This window comes from Palaemon carinicauda, chromosome 42 (genome assembly GCF_036898095.1).
Source record: "Palaemon carinicauda isolate YSFRI2023 chromosome 42, ASM3689809v2, whole genome shotgun sequence".
Taxonomy (NCBI): Eukaryota; Metazoa; Arthropoda; class Malacostraca; order Decapoda; family Palaemonidae; genus Palaemon; species Palaemon carinicauda.
The window spans coordinates 24,105,317-24,124,985 of record NC_090766.1 but is presented as its reverse complement, the minus strand read 5'-3'; the positions used below and the strand labels follow the sequence as shown (position 1 = coordinate 24,124,985).

The 19,669-nt window shown below is 43.4% G+C and overlaps 1 protein-coding gene across 1 annotated transcript in view; it reads left to right on the top strand.

Annotated features, from left to right (window-relative positions):
• The window catches only part of LOC137633210 (zinc finger protein OZF-like), a 34,420-nt gene extending 21,871 nt beyond the window's left edge, over positions 1–12,549 (top strand). The window contains exon 2 of the mRNA XM_068365375.1: positions 10,688–12,549. Within this exon, the coding sequence (XP_068221476.1) occupies positions 11,126–12,163 (1,038 nt within the window). The 5' untranslated portion in view covers positions 10,688–11,125 and the 3' untranslated portion in view covers positions 12,164–12,549. The remainder of the gene's footprint in view (positions 1–10,687) is intronic.
• The last annotated feature ends 7,120 nt before the right edge of the window (positions 12,550–19,669 follow it).

The following is a 19,669-nucleotide window of genomic DNA, read 5'->3' as shown; positions in this document are numbered from 1 at the left end:
GTTAACCTTAAGGCTCCTGATACGCAGGAAGGCAAGTCCTAATTGACCTTATTGCAGGTCCTCTCCTGCATTAGACTGGTCAACGGTCTTGGTGATGCTCCCTACTCCTCTCCTAAGGGGAGGGACGCAGCTATAGATGGTCTGTGCTGTGCTCCTAGAGCCAGCAGGCCACCTTTAGAGCTACCGTGGTCAAAGTTGCCAGCGTTGTTTGTTGCGAAGGTTGACTCAGATTTCTGCAGGAAGGGACTCCCTAGCACTAGGAGATCATTGAAGCTTCTTCCTGTGCCTTTCGTGAGGAAGTGTTATAGCATCCTATATGATTATCCTTCACCTCTGCCCTTAGACTCGGCTATATTGGCCTTAGTGCAAGGCTCGAGCTCGGAGAAGTTGGCGGTAAAATCAGTGGTGTTTTCTGCTGTTGAGGCTATGAACATGGAGAGTATGGCAAAGGCTACTCTTCAGGCCTTCTCTTGGACGAACCACTGGTCGGGGACAGATCGTTATTTAACCAACACGGAAGATCTGTTGGACCCCAAGAAGCACAAGGTTTTAAAGAATACAGTATCGTCCTTACAGGTGTAAGAGCGATGGAGTTCTTAACCCACAATGCAGCTAACCAGTGGGCCAAGTGGGTTCTAAATAGGCACTCTGTTGTCGTCTCCAAGTTCCAGAAGCAGGTGCTGACGAGGGAGATCCTTCATCTCCGTAACTCCTCTGTTAAGACCTCGTCCTTGTTCCCTCTTGAGGACATTGAGGCAGTGATTGAGAAGCCTGTCTACCGAGCCATTACATTCCAGCCTGTCTCTTCGGCACCTGCTTTGCCCAAGGCTCCTCTAGTCGCAAGACAAGCGCATAAGACCTTTAAGGATAGTCTTCAGAAGTTCAACGCCTAGAAAGCTAACCCTCAGAAAGGGAAAGAAGGCTAGAGGATGAGAGGGGAAGGCTCGTTAGGGGAGGTAATCTCCCCACAGTACCACCGGTGGGGTGATGCCTGAAGCTCAGGTGGCACAGATGGCAGTGCCACGGGGCTGAACCCTGTTCAGTCAGTGTCTTCCGCTTGGGCTACATCGTCCCTTTCATCAGCTATCCTCCTCCACTGATTTGTGGTTCAATGAGGTCTTTGTTTTTTGTGAAGGGATCGTGAAGGACATGATCTTCGAGCAGAAGTCCAGACCATGTTAGACAAGGATGCTCTTCAAAAGGCCTTCGACGAGCCTCCAAGCTTTTACAGTTGGCTCTTTCTTGTATAGAAGCCGTCTGGAGGATTGAGACTGGAAACCTGTTGTTATCCTCTTAGCTTTGAATGAGTTTGTTCTGTAGACTCCGTTCAAAATGGAGACCACAGCCACGTTCAGACAGGCAGTAAAACTGCGAAACTTCATGATCGATTTGAATCTGAAGGATGTGTACTTTGAGATCCCTGTCCATCCATCCTCGAGGAAATACCTTAGCTTTGTAATGCACGAAAAGGTATACCAGTTCAAGGTCCTGTGCTTTGTTCTGTCAGCAGCCCATCAAGTCTGTATAAGATTGTTTACTTTGGTCTCAGCCTGGGCCCATTTTTCTCCCTTATCTAGATGATTGGGGGTGATTCTAGCAGTCTTGGTGGAGACCCTTCTCCTTCACTGGAATAGACTTTTCCAGTTTTGCTTCGATCTGGGGATCCTGGTAACAGGAGAAGTCAAATCTAGTGTCCAAACAGAACCTGTTATATCTTGGGATGCAGATAGATACCTTACGAAGGAAAGTCTTCCCATCTCAGGATAGAATTGCAAGATTCAAAGTGGCCCAACCATCCCTCCAGTGAAGTGCATTGCTGGCACATCTGTCTGTGGCAGTGCCTGTTAGATCACCTGACATCATTAGAACGCCTGATAGCAAACAGTCGCTTCTGCATACACTCACTTCAAAGACAGATGAAGAACTTTTGATCTCAGGGCAGGGACCCTCCCGTAATGCTTATTGTGGTTGGGGAATAGCAGAAGAAAGATCTGAGTTGGTGGTGTTTAGACTTTAACCTTCTCAGAAGCTTAGACCTTCTTTCTTCTCATCCAGATTTGATGCTCTTCACCGATGCATCACAAGAAGGGTAGGGGCTTACCTGCTCCACCACATAGCCTCTGGACTGTAGTCCGAATCAGATTGACTATGCCACATAAACCTCTTGGAGTTGAGAGCGACATTTCTTGCTCTTCAGCACTTTCATCAGCTCCACAAATGTCTGGATACCTCAGGAGGTCATCAACCTCAGTTTACCAGTCTTAAATAGGTGATTTTTTGTAGTTAATGTCGTGGAAGGGGTGTCTCTTTACTTGAAGCCACTAGCCTCCAATTGCCGGATTTTTACGCTGTCTACAGGAGGAAAAACTCTGCTCAGTGTTAGCCATGAAAGGCTGTGCTCAGCCTTGAGCAAACTCTATAGACTGAAAGGAGTTAATATTTCCTCTTCAGCAGAACTGTCTATGCTCATACGGAGCTCTAAGTAAGCTTTCCCCCAGTCAAAAGTGAGACCACCTCCTTGGAGCTCCTTACAATCTGCTAAATCTGGCCTCTGACCATTATTTAACACTCAAGACAGTTTTTCTGCTTGCCCTGACCTCTGCTAAGAAGGTCAGTGTGCTGTATGGTCTCTTCTATGAAGTTGCCCATTCAAGGGGATGGAGGCAGGTTTCGTTCAACTTCATCCCGAGTTTATTGCGAAGACTCAAAATCCAATAATATCAAGTGTACACGAGGAGCTCCCCTCTAGACGAAGCTTCTTTTTGTCAGTACTAGGAGGGTCAAAAGGAAGGTGACCAAGAACACTATCACTTCATGGTTTAGGCAGGCCATTGACCAGGCCATTAATCATTCCCCTTCTCAATGAAAGGGAGGGAACTCATGATGTCAGGGACCTAAGTATGTCCCTGGCATTCAGAAAGAACCATTCTGTGACAATGCAGGTACTACAGGCGGGTGTATAGAGGCGCTGTGCTATCTTCACAACCCACTATCTGCAAGTTGTAATACACAGGTCCCTAGATACAGTTACTCTGGGCCCTGTGGTAGCTGCTCAGCAAGTGGTATAGCTACCTTAACTCCTCACAGAACTATTAGAAGTCGTTCAATGGCAGAGGTTACGGTTTTAGCCTGGGATGAATGAAAAAGAATGGCTGGCCTTTTCTCTTCATCAACTTCCCCTCTCTTGGGCACAGCATCCAAAGATCCTTTCAGCTGTAACTTTTCAACTGCAGGTATACCTCATGTTGCGTGTAGCTAGAATATAAGTTTACTGTATATATTTCCTGGTACGTCCCCAATCTCCTCACGAGGGGAAAATGGGACGTCGGGTCCTCAATGTGTATATTCACAATCCTGTTGTCTATACATAACCTATGACAATCACAGTTAAGTGCCTACACTCATAATCACTTTCGCTTGGGCCATCAACTGGCTGGTATTGACAGGCCACTGATTCACAAGGTGTCAGGATGGTTATCACTCGCATTATCATGCTCGAATACAGCGATCCTGGGTCAAAAGTTTTGGCCAGTTGAAGGGACTTTATCCCACCAAACTGAGTCTCCTATGTAAAGAACATAAGGTTAGTATTTTGTGTTGGAACAAAGAACAAATTTGTAAGTAATTTATATTTTTCTTAACAATACAAACCTGTAGTTCTTTGCACATACTTTACCCATCATCACCTACCCCCAAGGAAAGTCCCAGCTGCGATCAAAGTGAAGAAGGTATGAGTGAGTGGGGGCTGGTGCTTCCTGCTACCACTGGTAACAACAGAAATGGTTGTTGACACCTAGTTGAAAGTTTTTATAGCTGTATGTGAGCTTACGCTGATTTTTTACCCTATGTAAAGACCTACGGGTTTGTATTGGTAGGAAAATACAATTTTCAATATTAATCTTACCCGATGATCATGTAGCTGTCAACTCCGTTGCCCGACAGAAATCTAAGGTCGGGATACGCCAGCGATCGCTATACAGGTGGGGGTGTACACAACAGCGCCATCTGTGAGTAGGTACTCAAGTACTTCTTGTCAACAAGAACTCAATTTTTCCTCTGTCGTGCCGCCGGCAAGACCTACTTGGATACGCTGTTGATTCTGGAGTTGTTGTTCACGATTTGGTGATGTATTCACTCTAGAGTTTAGCCTTCGCTATTCAGGAAGCTTTATCATTAGCTTAGCAAGCTTTTGGAATTAATTTGGATTAATTGTTAACGAACTTTGCTAGATTTTGGTATTCCCCCTTGACTACTTCTACAATTCAAGATGTCTGACCAGTCTCAAGTCCCTAAGTACAGGCAGTGTAGCGTTAGGGCTTGTTCTAGGCGTCTTCCGAAGGCCTCCTTAGATCCTCACACCGTTTGTTCCAATTGTAGGGGTAAATCCTGTCAATTGGAAGATCGATGTGGGGAATGCGCTGGGCTTTCGGAATTCGATTTTAACGAATTCCTTAAAAATGCACGTAGGTTAGAGAAGGAGAGAATCAGGAGGAGTTCTTCTCGCTCTGTGGATTTTTCCTCTCCCCATGCCCCTCAACCTTTTCCTTCCCCTGTAGTGGTGACTCCCGAACCTGCTACTAGTGCTCAGCCATCCATGGCGGATATGATGCGTGCCATTCAGGCTCTCGGTGACAGAGTGGAGTCATTGGCTAATGACCGTAATCAGCTTTTGGCAGATGTCAAAGAGCTGAAAGCGAAAAGTGCAGTGGGAAGTGTTATCAGTGCTAGTGATGTGAAAAGTGTCAGTGTCAGTGTTGCGCATGAGGGTACATCTGTGCGTGCCAGTCGTCCTCCCAGTCCGGGACCTCTTGCAAGCTCCCAAGCCCAGGGGAGAAGCAATGTCGAAGGAGCAAAGGGTTCGGCAGGCCTTGATCAGCGCACGGATGTATCCTCAGTGGTTGCGGACGTATCTGTCAGAGATCGTCCCATCCACAAACAGACGAATGAGCCCTTCCATTCCTCGTCTGTGGAAGAAGTTTCCAGGAGGAAACGATGGACCAAGGTTTCACGACCGCTCAAGCGTAAGGTCCCTTCCGAGCGAGTCCAACGGCCCAGGTGAAGCCACTGGGTCAGTTCGGACTCGCCGCAGTCTTCCGATGACTGCACACCTCCCAAGAGAGGTAGAGTGGTTCCACAACAGGCTACTGCTCCGTCTGTTGCTGCTCCAACCACGGTAGACCCTAAGTGGTCCATGCTGCAGACTATGCAGTCTCAGCTTGCTGCGTTCATGCAGGAGTATCATGCTGAGAAGGTTGACACTGCACCTGTTAACCTACAACCCGCCGAGGTTGTGCGCTCAGCAGATACTGCGGCTGCCTGCTCCCACACTCCACCTGTGAGAGCTCCACCACCGATGCGCAGTCCACCCTGCCAGACGCATGTTCTTGCCGCACCATCCGTTGACATGCGTGAGCTACCGCATCAGCAGTGGGAAGGTGCTGTAGAGCTGCCGGGTTCTGACACTATGCGGCATGCTCCGCAACCCATGCGGCATGCTCCGCATCCCATACGGCATGCTCCGCAACCCACCGCAACCTCTCCCACGCACCAGCACTCTGCTTTTGTTGTTGCCAGCTCGCAGACTGACCAGCAGCGGCATGATGTTGGATCCGCAGCAGCTACGCATGCACCCGTACTGCCGGATTCAGCCGTTCAGCTTTCTGCTCTGCCTTTGCCACTTCCTACTCAGCTTTCGGATGATGGAGTATCAGATGACGAAGCTGCACATTTGGATGAACCGCACTCCGACTTTGAAGGGCCCAAGTCTACGCCTCCCTCCTTAGACTTTCGTAAAGTCCTTGCCTTGTTCAGGGACTTGTACCCAGAACAGTTTGTGTCTGCAACCCCTCGCTCTCCTCCCTCCGAGTTTGCTCTGGGCATGCAGTCTGCTGCTCCTGCCTTCACCAAGCTTGTTCTCGCACGCTCTTCCAAGAGAGCTTTGAGGGTTATGGGAGAGTGGTTGCAGTCCAAGAAGCAACTGGGAAAGACTGCTTTCATCTTTCCTCCTACCAAGCTTGCTTCCAAGTCGAGCGTCTGGTATGCCACGGGAGAGGAACCCGGCTTGGGAGTTCCTGCCTCTGCCCAGGGCGACTTCTCAAGTCTGGTTGACTCTCCCCGCAGGCTGGCTATGAGACGATCGAAGATCTGCTGGTCCTTTTCTGACATGGATCATCTGTTGAAGGGAGTCTTTCGTGCCTTCGAGATCTTCAACTTCCTCGATTGGTGTTTGGGAGCCTTAAGCAGAAAGACTTCCCCTTCAGATAAGGACTCTGCCATGCTGATCATGTCTAGCATGGACAAAGCCATTCGGGATGGGTCTGGTGAACTTGCGGCTTCGTACGTGTCAGGAGTGCTTAAGAAGAGAGAACATCTTTGCTCCTTCTTGTCGGCTGGTATCACCCCTTGCCAGAAGTCGGAGTTGTTATTTGCTCCTCTCTCCAAGTGTCTGTTTCCGGAGGAGCTGATCAAGGGGATGGCTGCCTCGCTTATCCAGAAGGATACCCATGATCTGATGGCATCTTCCGCACGTAAGGCTAAAACCTTACCTTCCGTACCTAGACCCTTCCGTCCTGCAGCAGTGGACACACCTGCAACTAGGTTCATCCCGCCCTTTCGTGGCAGAACCTCCAGCAGAGGAGGTACCCGTGCCGACAGTCACCGTGGCAAATCCAAGAAGGGTTCCAAGTCCGCAAAAGGCAGGATCTGACTGCCTTCCTCTCCAGACAGCAGTGGGAGCCAGACTCAAGACCTTCTGGCAAGCTTGGGAGAGCAGAGGTGCAGACGCTCAGTCTGTGAAGTGGCTAAAGGAGGGGTACAGAATTCCGTTCTGCCGCAGTCCCCCTCTAGCTACATCTCCCATCAACCTCTCTCCCAACTACAAGGAGAAGGACAAGAGGCTAGCGTTGCAACAAGAGGTGTCGCTCTTGCTACAAAAGGAAGCGGTAGTCATAGTCCGGGACCATCAATCCCCGGGCTTCTACAACCGTCTCTTCCTGGTAGCGAAGAAGACAGGAGGTTGGAGACCGGTGCTGGACGTCAGTGCTCTCAATGCTTTTGTCACCAAGCAGACGTTCACGATGGAGACGACGAAGTCGGTCCTAGCAGCGGTCAGGCAGGAGGACTGGATGGTCTCGTTAGACCTGAAAGACGCGTACTTTTCACGTCCCCATCCATCCAGACTCCCAACCTTTCCTAAGGTTCGTCTTTGGAAAGGTTGTGTACCAGTTCCAAGCCCTGTGCTTTGGCCTAAGCACGGCACCTCTTGTGTTTACCAGACTGATGAGGAATATTGCAAAATTCCTTCACTTGGCAGACATCAGAGCCTCCCTCTATTTGGACGACTGGCTTTTAAGAGCTTCGTCAAGTCGTCGCTGTCTGGAGAATCTCAGATGGACTATGGATCTGACCAAGGAATTGGGCCTCCTGGTCAATATAGAGAAGTCCCAGCTCGTCCCATCCCAGACCATTGTCTATCTAGGTATGGAGATTCAGAGTCGAGCTTTTCGGGCTTTTCCGTCGGCCCCAAGGATCAATCAAGCCCTAGAATGCATCCAGAGCATGCTGAGAAGGAACCGATGTTCAGTCAGGCAGTGGATGAGTCTAACAGGGACACTTTCATCGCTGGCCCAGTTCATCGAGTTAGGGAGACTCCACCTCCGCCCCCTTCAGTATCATCTAGCTGCTCACTGGAGAAAGGACATGACGCTAGAGGCGGTCTCAGTGCCTGTTTCCGAAGAGATGAGGTCTACTCTAACGTGGTGGAAGAACAGCATTCTTCTCAAGGAAGGTCTACCATTGGCTGTTCAGACCCCCGACCACCGTCTCTTCTCGGACGCATCGGACACGGGCTGGGGTGCGACACTGGACGGACAGGAATGCTCGGGCACATGGAATCAGGAGCAAAGGACACTTCACATCAATTGCAAGGAGTTGTTGGCGGTTCATCTGGCCTTGATAAACTTCAAGTCCCTCCAGCTAAACAAGGTGGTGGAGGTGAACTCCGACAACACCACAGCCTTGGCTTACATCTCCAAGCAGGGAGGGACTCATTCGAGGAAGTTGTTCGAGATCGCAAGGGACCTCCTCATTTGGTCAAAAGATCGAAAGCTTTCGCTGGTAACGAGGTTCATTCAGGGCGATATGAATGTCATGGCAGATCGCCTCAGCCGGAAGGGTCAGGTCATCCCCACAGAGTGGACCCTTCACAAGAATGTTTGCAGCAGACTATGGGCCCTGTGGGGTCAACCCACCATAGATCTATTCGCTACCTCGATGACCAAGAGGCTCCCGATGTATTGTTCTCCGATTCCAGACCCAGCAGCAGTTCACGTGGATGCCTTTCTGCTGGATTGGTCCCATCTCGACCTGTATGCGTTCTCGCCGTTCAAGATTGTCAACAGGGTACTTCAGAAGTTCGCCTCTCACGAAGGGACACGGCTGACGTTGGTTGCTCCCCTCTGGCCCGCGAGAGAATGGTTCACCGAGGTACTGCAATGGCTAGTAGACGTTCCCAGGACTCTTCCTCTAAGAGTGGACCTTCTGCGTCAACCTCACGTAAAGAAGGTACACCCAAACCTCCACGCTCTTCGTCTGACTGCCTTCAGACTATCGAAAGACTCTCAAGAGCTAGAGGCTTTTCGAAGGAGGCAGCCAGAGCGATTGCCAGAGCAAGGAGGACATCCACTCTCAGAGTCTATCAGTCTAAATGGGAAGTCTTCCGAAGCTGGTGCAAGGCGAATGCAGTTTCCTCAACCAGTACCACTGTAACCCAGATTGCTGACTTCCTGTTACATCTAAGGAACGTAAGATCCCTTTCAGCTCCTACGATCAAGGGTTACAGAAGTATGTTGGCAGCGGTCTTCCGCCACAGAGGCTTGGATCTTTCCACCAATAAAGATCTACAGGACCTCCTTAGGTCTTTTGAGACCTCAAAGGAACGTCGGTTGTCCACACCAGGCTGGAACCTAGACGTGGTTTTAAGGTTCCTAATGTCATCAAGATTTGAACCGCTCCAATCAGCCTCTTTTAAGGATCTCACATTAAAAACTCTTTTCCTCGTTTGCTTAGCAACAGCTAAAAGAGTCAGTGAGATCCACGCCTTCAGCAGGAACATAGGTTTTACATCTGAAACGGCTACATGTTCCTTGCAGCTCGGTTTTTTGGCTAAAAACGAGCTTCCTTCCCGTCCTTGGCCTAAGTCGTTCGAGATCCCAAGCCTGTCCAACTTGGTGGGGAACGAACTAGAGAGAGTACTTTGTCCAGTAAGAGCTCTTAAGTACTATTTAAGAAGGTCAAAGCCATTACGAGGACAATCAGAAGCTTTATGGTGTTCTATCAAGAAGCCTACTCTACCGATGTCTAAGAACGCAGTTTCTTACTACATCAGGCTTCTGATTAGAGAGGCACATTCTCATCTGAAGGAAGAAGACCTTGCTTTGCTGAAGGTAAGGACACATGAAGTTAGAGCTGTCGCTACTTCAGTGGCCTTCAAACAGAACCGTTCTCTGCAGAGTGTTATGGATGCAACCTATTGGAGAAGCAAGTCAGTGTTCGCATCATTCTATCTCAAAGATGTCCAGTCTCTTTACGAGAACTGCTACACCCTGGGACCATTTGTAGCAGCGAGTGCAGTAGTAGGTGAGGGCTCAGCCACTACATTCCCATAATCCCATAACCTTTTTAATCTTTCTCTTGAATACTTTTTATTGTTGTTTTTTGGGTTGTACGGAAGGCTAAGAAGCCTTCCGCATCCTGGTTGATTTGGCGGGTGGTCAAATTCTTTCTTGAGAAGCGCCTAGGTTAGAGGTTGTGATGAGGTCCTTTAGTATGGGTTGCAGCCCTTTATACTTCAGCACCTTGGAGTCGTTCAGCATCCTAAGAGGACCGCTAGGCTCAGTAAGGAAGACGTACTTAAAAAAGGCAGAGTAATAGTTCAAGTCGACTTCCTTACCAGGTACTTATTTATTTTATGTTTGTTATTTTGAATAACTGCTAAAATGAAATACGGGATACTTAGCTTCTTTTGTTAACATGTATGCTGGTCTCCACCCACCACCCTGGGTGTGAATCAGCTACATGATCATCGGGTAAGATTAATATTGAAAAATGTTATTTTCATTAGTAAAATAAATTTTTGAATATACTTACCCGATGATCATGAATTTAAGAACCCTCCCTTCCTCCCCATAGAGAACCAGTGGACCGAGGAGAAAATTGAGTTCTTGTTGACAAGAAGTACTTGAGTACCTACTCACAGATGGCGCTGTTGTGTACACCCCCACCTGTATAGCGATCGCTGGCGTATCCCGACCTTAGATTTCTGTCGGGCAACGGAGTTGACAGCTACATGATCATCGGGTAAGTATATTCAAAAATTTATTTTACTAATGAAAATAACATATTACTCATGAATTTGGCCTTTTTTTAGTTAAGTATCCATACATCACCCATATACTCTATACATAGTACATTTTTTTCATAATTTTTATGTTGTGGTAAGGTTTGCTTATTTTGTGCGAGTGTCTTGATATCAAATACATGTTCAAACAATTTAGACTTAAGGCAATAGACAAACTACTAGATAAAGAACTTTTTGGTAATTTTCATGAGTACTGTACGGTAAATCTTTCTCAAGTATTATCAGATATTGGATTATTTATTTTTTCTCAAAATTTTCTCCTTTTTTCAGGTTGAGTGCAGAAAGTTTGAAAGAAGAAAACATGCTGAAGAGTATTCAATGAGCTTGTTTTAATTATTCAGAAAGGATGAACAAGATAAGATGAATTTGTTATGGTACATACCCTGATTTGAAAATGAAGGGTATCTATTAATTGTACAGTGATAAAGTGAAGAACATTATTCTTTGTTGATATGCTTGAAAACGATATAGTCTATACGGATTTATTTATTTATTTATTTTCTTTAGGCTAAGCTATGAATGTTTTACTTTTTATCTTATGCAGTGATCAGTATCTTTATTTATTGTGATTTTATTTATTGCATTATTTATTGATATTGTTACTAATTACATCATACCAAAGTACAGTATGTCAGAATTAGGTTTATAAACTGTTGAATATTGCTCTCAGTACTTTTTGACTCTAGAAATAGATATTCTTGTTTCAAAATGGAAGAAACTGAAGTGTTTATAAAGAAGGAGACAGAAGAAAATGGGGAAGACTTTGATGAACCCGACTTGGTTACAGAGGAGCTGTTATTGAAGCCAGTGGTATTATTTACTACGGAAAAGTTCATGTGCGAGGTCTGTGGGAAAGGGTTTCCTTACAAATCAGGTTTGCATCACCATATGGTAGTGCATACATGTGAAAAAACCCACATATGTGAAGAGTGTGGCAAGGCATTTTCAAAGAAATCCAATCTTATACAGCACATGGCTGTTCATACCGGAGAGAAGAATTACATTTGCACCATCTGTGAAAAATCCTTCTCTCAGAAGTCTCATTTAGTAAGACACATGATTGTGCATACAAGAGAGAGGAAATTCGAGTGTGAGCTTTGTGGACGTGGCTTCTCTCTCAAGTCAAGCTTGGTTCGGCATAAGGTTACACATAGTGGCCAGAAAAATCATATCTGTATTGTGTGTGGTAAGGAATTCTCACAGAAGCCCCATTTGACAAGACATATGATGATTCACACTGGTGAAAGAAATTACAAGTGTGAATTGTGTGGCAAACAGTTTTCTCAGAAATCACATCTGACCGAACATAATGTTGTTCACACCAAGGAAAAGAAATATGTCTGCCCTGTATGTGGTAGGCAGTTTGGCCACAGGGGAGAAGTAACAAGGCACTTAAGTATTCATTCGCAGAACAGAAATATATTTACTTGTAGTCAGTGTGGGAAAGTGTTCAAATGCAAGTCTAGCCTGTCCCACCACATAGAAAATCACCAGATTGGTGAGTTGGAGGAAAATACCGAAAAGGACTGTGAATCAGCTTGTTCAGACGATATCCGTTCTTCATCTAAAAAAGGTTTTGCATCACTGATTAAAGATGAGATTCAGGCACATTATAGTAAAGAGTGTGAATCTATATTTTTGAGAAACAATGACTTCAAAGATTTTCCTTGCCTGCTTAAATCAAATCCATCTCGGAGTGAAGCACTTAATCTTGTTAAAAGAGAGACAGATATTGATTGTTCTTGAAAAAAATTTGAATATTCAATTTAATCCTTTCAAATTATTTTTAGCTCATTATTGTTATTAATATTATTATAATTATTATTATTATTATAAATTAGTTCACTAAGGTTGCTGTGTGACATTTTTACAGTAAAATGAAGTTTGTGAGTTGAGTCAGGGTCAAGTTAAAGAAGTCAAACATCCAAGTGAGTAGAAACTTAAGGGAAATTATAAAAACTAAAAGGCAGAAAGCATTGTGACTGGGGCCAAAGGTATATTGCAAAAAACCCTTCAACCTCATCTGCGGTGTGCCACGCAAGGAGTACTGTACCCCATGCAACTTTTGTCATTAGGGTGGATGTCAACTGTGTATTTTTCCTCTTCTCAAATAAAGAATTGTGTATTATCTAGGGTGACTTTTTTTGTGTAAGTGAATATAATGTACAGTATTAGTATAGTACATTACATTAAAAATACAGTCATTTTTGAAAATTAATTTGTTCTTGCATTTTACTTGTCTGTGAAATACAGTACATTATGCTTATACAGTTTGTGATTTCATTTTTACATTCAGTCCTTGGTCTTCTTCCCATATGTGATATTATGTATTGTACTAAAATAGTTTAGGAAAAGCTTATATATTTCTAATGGTGGCCCATATACTTCATGTATTGTTTGCTGGGAGAAATCTTTCTATCTTTTAAGATATTTTGTGTTGGGTGACGGTGGCGTGGTCCAAGTGTGGTTTCTGGGGCCTCTGTTACGGCCCTTCCCTTTGATGAAGGAATTATCTAAATGGAAGACAGCCTGTGAATAGTGCTCGTGCGAGGGTAGTAACCTCTGCATTCCATGCTTTTATCTTTCTCTGGTATATTTGGAAGATTTATATCAGAAAAGTGTAAAGAAGGACTCTTTTCACCGGGTGTCACAGGTCTCTCCCCAGAAATAGATTTTTTCTTTCGTCAAAATCCCTTTATGGTCATTCTCCTTGACCAAACAGTCCATGGAGGGGAATATTTTGACAGGATTTATTCATAAGAAGAATTGTATATCATCAGAGGAGTAAATACTGGTAGGTTTCTGTTGTAGGGTCCCTGTATATACATTGACAAATATGTTCTTATCCTTCATCCTGTTGAGCTGCTCATGAAATCCACGTTTTTTCCATATACAGAAGCTTGAGAATTGAGATCATTAGATTGAGCCCATCATAATGTTTTTGTGTTCTAATAATGTCTTCATTCAATGTACTTAACACCATTATTGTATCTTCAACCGCTCAAGGAAAATATGATAACGTTTTATCTGAAGTATTACAATACATAATTAGGAATGTAAAGTAATTAAATTCAGTTTCAATGGATTTTGGAGATGTGTGGCTATTTGGATATGAGGGTGATGGTGAATTATTGACAATCAGGGAAAGACATAAGAAGGGTTTAAAGTGATCAAGTCAGTTTCATAGAAAAAAAAATCAAAACTGAAAGTAAGGTAAAATGATTTTCTATGGCTTTACTTAATTTTTTTTTTTTTTCAGATATTAAATGGTGGTCATTGGTAGATATGTTTATTACTAAGGTTCAATTGAACTTTGGACATTTATCATTGTAGGTCCAGTGACATGTATAGACGAGATATTGATTGTAGATGATATTAGACAAGGTAGCAGTGGATTATGAACTTTACTTCCATAGTTGGAAGTTGAATTTTACTATGCAAATACAGTGAATGTTATGCACTAAAATTTACAGAATGTACCTCATACTGTACAGTATATGATTTCGTAGGAGTATGATGTAATAGCAGTTAGCGAATGATTGAAGTGGTATAAATGCCTAAGAATATTGTTGCATGCTATGATTTTACGATAATCTTTTTCTTTTTTCATTTTATGGGTGATTGCTTCTGATAGAGAAAATTAACGAGTTGTGGTTTAAAGAGGAAAGTTGAAACTGCGAAATAATCTTCCTGGAATTGATTTGGTTGTTGATGCTCGTCTTTTTTAAAAGAGGCAATAATACTACTTTAAAATTTCTGTGTAACATTGCTTTTTATTAATCTAATTAATTGTACTTATAGTTCACCGTTCTTTTCTTGGCGAAGAAGCTCTTGTCGTTTCGATGTCTTTCATTAGGAAATTATAATCATTTCCATTCTTCTTCACTCCAGTTGCCTTTCCCCCTTTGTTGTGTTTTTAGCACTCTATGGTAAGTAATATCAGCTTTGGTATGTTTCAGTTTACTTGTCGATCTCGTCAGACGTAGATGGTCTTTCAACTGAGAGGCAATAATGCAACTTTAAAAAAGTTCTATGTACCGTTGCATTTTATTTTTCATGAAGTCTTGTGTATGCTCTATACATTAATTTTATGTATTAATCTTTATTTGTTCATTTTTTTATGTCCAATTCTATCTCTCTCCTATCTTTCTCTATTTCATCTAATAAGATTTGAAGCTTTTTTACTTTGAATACTTGGTTAGCCTATTTTTGAGCTTCATGGTTTCATGTGTGCATATGCAATAAGGAGTCTGTTTGCAGTTATTGGCTGTAATATATCAGAATTCATGGTAGAAATGGGTGAGTTCATATATGACCTATCTCCTTAGTGTATGCTGGCTCACCCCAAACCATACCTCATCCATGTTGTTTGTTTTGCCTGCTCTATACACAGAAAAGTTAAGACAATTCTGATTTATATTCTATAATGGCAAAACCAGCTTACGTGTAATTTGAAGAGTGAGCAAAGGTGTACTTCTCTTTTTAATAAACTAGAGCTTTGCATAGTACATCATATGCTAATTACTAATACTAAACTGGAAAACACAATATGATTAAAAGATTTAAAACATCCCCTTTGTACTCCAGGTCTTGAAGTAGTTGCTCAGATTTGGAAATTTCTCTTTCGAGTTAGTCTGCATGTCATTTCAGCACTACTACACACTTTTTTAATTTACAGTACAGTACATTTAAGATTAAACTAAAATGTAACTTGAAATATAGGTACTATATATTAATTCTACACATTTTACTCTGGTAATTATATCCTACTGTATTTGAATACACTCAAACTCTGCCTTGAGTTTTTTTGAGGACCAGCATCATCAGATAGAAGTGGTAACATCAGTGTGCTACAGCTGCAATCTGGTCATTATTCAGCCAGTCCACACACAGCATTCTCATGAAGCCTATCAGCAGCACAATACCGTAGAGCCCCACCTAGCTAAGCAAATATTATCAGAACACAATAGTTTACAGTTACTCCAGAATAATGTACAAGTTTGCATCATCAGCAGAGTTTTTGGATCTGATGAGCATTTTGAGCAATTTTAATGACATGTGCCCTTTTGCACGAAGGGGAATACAGTTAAGAGCATTATACAGATACAAAAATAGGTAAGCAACATATTACTTTAATGATAACAACAAAGGGAACGTTTATTATTGCATTGTATACTGATATCACAAATTCTGAAGGTATCTTGCTTGTATGTGCTTTGTCATTCAGTTAAGTTTTAAAGTAATAATACTCCCTCCAATATTCTTATGAAGTCTCCGTAGCAACCCTTCTTTTAAGCGGTTAGTACTTTAAGTATTTCTATTGAACTTGGTTATTACTACAGTATTATAGAACGCTTTAATTAGACAACTGAATCACAGTATCACTTTCCGAAGCCTTCTGTGACAGATATTTTATGATAACTGAAAATGGAACAAATTCAGATTTAATCAATTGGATAGAAAAAAGAGAAGAGGCCAAAGGTAATGAATGAGAAATAAAAGGCAGAAACTGACTTTTGCTGAACCTTTTTAACAACATTAGCACTACCTTAGGGAAACTAATTGATATCCTTATATGGGATGTCCCCATAAAGTGAAAGAGAAAACCACATCAAGATCTCTTAAATTAGAAAATAGCAAAATATTTCCATACCAAAAGGACAGCTGTGGAAATTTTTAAAGAATTAAGAAAGTAAAACTTATTGTTAAAGTGGTAAATAATACATTGTCACAAGTTGAAGAATGACAGAAAAATATGAATGACACGGCTGTCAAAACTAAGTTCTGGCCACCAATGAAAAGGAAAGGTTTGTCCCATATCAACTATGACAAATGCTAATAAAAAGATACAGGCACCTTGTAAAGGGTTACCACAGTCAGTGCACCTTAGTCCAATTTAGACCTCTATTTGCAGCTGCTGTTTAACCTTCTACTTTTTCTTATTTCTATCTTGGTGTCCAATCACTTTAACTTTTACTCCATAGTACAATTACATGTTTTCTCATTAGATGCACATCAGCACTGAATGGCCTCCCTAGCTATAGCCCCTGATCATATAGCTTGAGTTCTGGTTAGGACCAATCGATTTAAGAAGAATAGGACACATTAATGGAAGTAAAATCAAGGACTGATATGATTTAGGATATGACATGGTAATACAAATGGTAAATGCTCATTTGTTCTTACATGAATATAAACCATCTTTTAATAGGAGCATGACTTCAGCGAAACTAGAGCTGCCATTAAAATTTAATGAAGTAGTTACAGTTACTGAGCACCACCCACCTCAATCAGCTAGGACACACACTTATTACTTTGGCCATAACCACTCCACAGTTACTCTTACTGCCTCTCTAATTTTTGGCTTTCTTTTTCTAGATTAAATGGATAAGTTTGCAGGCAGGCTGTAGTTTTCAAGGGACAAATTAAAGGAAGAATGCAATGATAGACAGATGTTTCCAGATAAAACCAAGAATGTGTGATGGGTTTATGTGCAAACCTGCCTTTAATCTCATCATTTTTGTTCGTTGGAAAGGGACGACAGTAATCAACTTGCTATGTGTGACGGTGCAACAACGACCACCTGAACCTAAGGAAATTGGTCTTCCTCAAGTATTGCTGGTGTTCTGTCAGTGGGAGAAGGATATTTACCTACTGCTAGGATTTCTAAGGCTGTCACTGTCCTGCTTCATCCATGGAGGCACTAAAGGCAGTGACCCCTGCTGGTGTTGTCTTTGCTACTTTGAGGAGTCTTCTAAGGCCTCTTTCCCCATGATAGTGACGTCATTGGTTTCCACGACTCTGAAGAAGGCGAGCAAGAAGCAGCATGCTTGCTCCTCATCCTCTTCTAGTTCTTCCTTCTCTTCTCCTCTGCCTGGTTTGATTCACTGGATGCAGTTTCTTCTTCTACGAAGATCAATTGACAGAGGTCGTGTGAGATGGCATGGTACCGAGAATCAATCCAGACTCAGACTGGAAAAGTGTCATGGTACGTGCTATCAGTGTCCAGTCTCTTAGCGAACCTAGCACACTCACTGTTGGTCGGAATGAAGGGCACCACCCATCTTCCCTTATTCTTGGTTGATCTCTCTCTCTCTCTCTCTCTCTCTCTCTCTCTCTCTATTGTAACCAGATCGGGAAAGTGTCTTGGTACATGGTACCTGCTATTAGTGCTCAGTCTCATCCCAAATCTAGCATGTACACACTCCCTTTCACTTCTCCCTTTCATTGGTGTGGATAATTGAGGTACACCTTGGTCTCTCTCTGTAAGGATACTTTAGATCCGAAGAGTGGGAAATGGGCTTGTGTTGGGGCGAGAAGAACCAGCAATCAGTCTCCTTGCTTTTACAAATGACAAGACATTCCCCCACATGAGAGTGATCAGGAATACAATCCTCTATCTCCTCGTGAACTGATCAATCTATATTATGTCTCGGCACGATCGGTCTCTTCATGATCCCTGGACTATCGATGACATTCCCATGTACTCACACATACAGAAACAATATCATCTGTCACATCTTTTCCTCGTGGGGCCAATCCGTGCAGCGGGAAATTCCCATGCTCTTGCTCGACCAGAATAAGAACATGTGACCATTAAGGACTGCTCTCACTAGCACAGGGCATGCAATCTGTGGCAAGGGTCTTCACCACAAAGTGACTGGTAGATGCACATGTGCCAGCCAATATGGCACTTGCATGTATGCTCCACAGATGTTCAAGTACTCTATACTTTATCAATTTCTGGAGGTGTGTCCTTTAAGAAAATTCTTAAGATTATCGCATAATATCAGGGGACGTATTTCTTGATATGACACATGGCAATCGTGTTACTAATATTTGGGATTTATCATGCATTCTCCAGCATCTTCAGCCTCTGGAAAGTTGAGTATTTAATCTTTCCTGTGTATAATTTTTAGCTCCCTTCTCACAGTTAAATTAGCATAATTTAGATGTGTTTATCGGAGCATAGCCGTCCACCAGAGGCGCCATTTTGGACGCTGTCGTTCGCCATATATGCCTTATTCAGTCAGTAGAACGACGTTCCCAGTATTTAGCTTTAATGAATTATAGCTATTTAGGCAAAATTATACTAGTGAAGATAAGATCATGCACGTATATTTCCTCTTCTATGAAATGTTTCGATCGTATACGATAGAGTCTCGGTGACGTAGCGTAGCCGAGATCTCGACTCGCGCTAGGCTAGCCTAATGCGTTTCAGTATACTTTCGTACATTATCCCCGTTTACCCTCTTGTATCGTTTTATCAATTCAGTAGGAGATAGTATATCTCCTAGAATTATTTATATAATTCGATACTCGTCTCTTCTCGAGATATAAGGGTAAACCCTACCTTCCCTCCGAGTGTCGCCATTAGGCGACAACCCTATCTTGGTCTTCCCATAGAGTAGTGTACTCCAGCTTGACTAGGCTAGTGTTTTCTGTCTTTCCTCTTTGCCGGTGAGTATCCCGGCTTTGAATTACGACAGTAACTCAGAGTATTCAGTCTTGATGTCGGCAACTCTACTGACGTGGGACTAGTCACTCCCCTGCCGGTTTACAGTTGCAGACATAGGAAGCCCGACTTCCCTAGTCCACAACCGAAAGTGGTAGTACAATTGCCACTACCTTCTCCCTTGTGGTCTAGAAGACATGTCTTGTATCCGGCAGGGTCTTAGGCTGAGGAATCGATATTCTTCTGCCGCCCAAGACGGCACCAGTATAGAAACTATGTTTCTGAGTTTGTGACTGAAAGTGGGGGGCAAATGTGCCGCCTTCTTTCGACACAAAATATAAGACCCTTTTCCCTTCCCCTCTCTGTCCTTTAGTGATGGCCTAGCCGTTGCAACATCTTTGGCCAGTATACTACAATCTCCCCGCTTGCCGGGTGGATTGGGTTGCCGGCCGGGCTCCTACAAAGGCGGCTTGATTGCCGCTTCGACCTTCCCCTTAACGGACGCAAGGCTCCGGGAAAGGTTGTGCCGGCCATGACGGCTGCCGGTGGGAAACCCTTATGACTTTGAGTGTTCTTCAGTCCTCTCTTGGACTGCCATCCACAAACCCTGGAACCGGCAGAGCAGCCAGTAACAGATTCTGTGGCTGGATGGAAGCTAGAATGATTACATTCCCCCCTTCCATTTGAATCCTCATTCCAGAAGAAGTCAGTAGGGACAGTAGTTCTATAACCCTATTTATTGTACTAAACTATAATTATAAGGTAGCCCTTCTCTTCATGCTTTCTCTCTCTCTGTC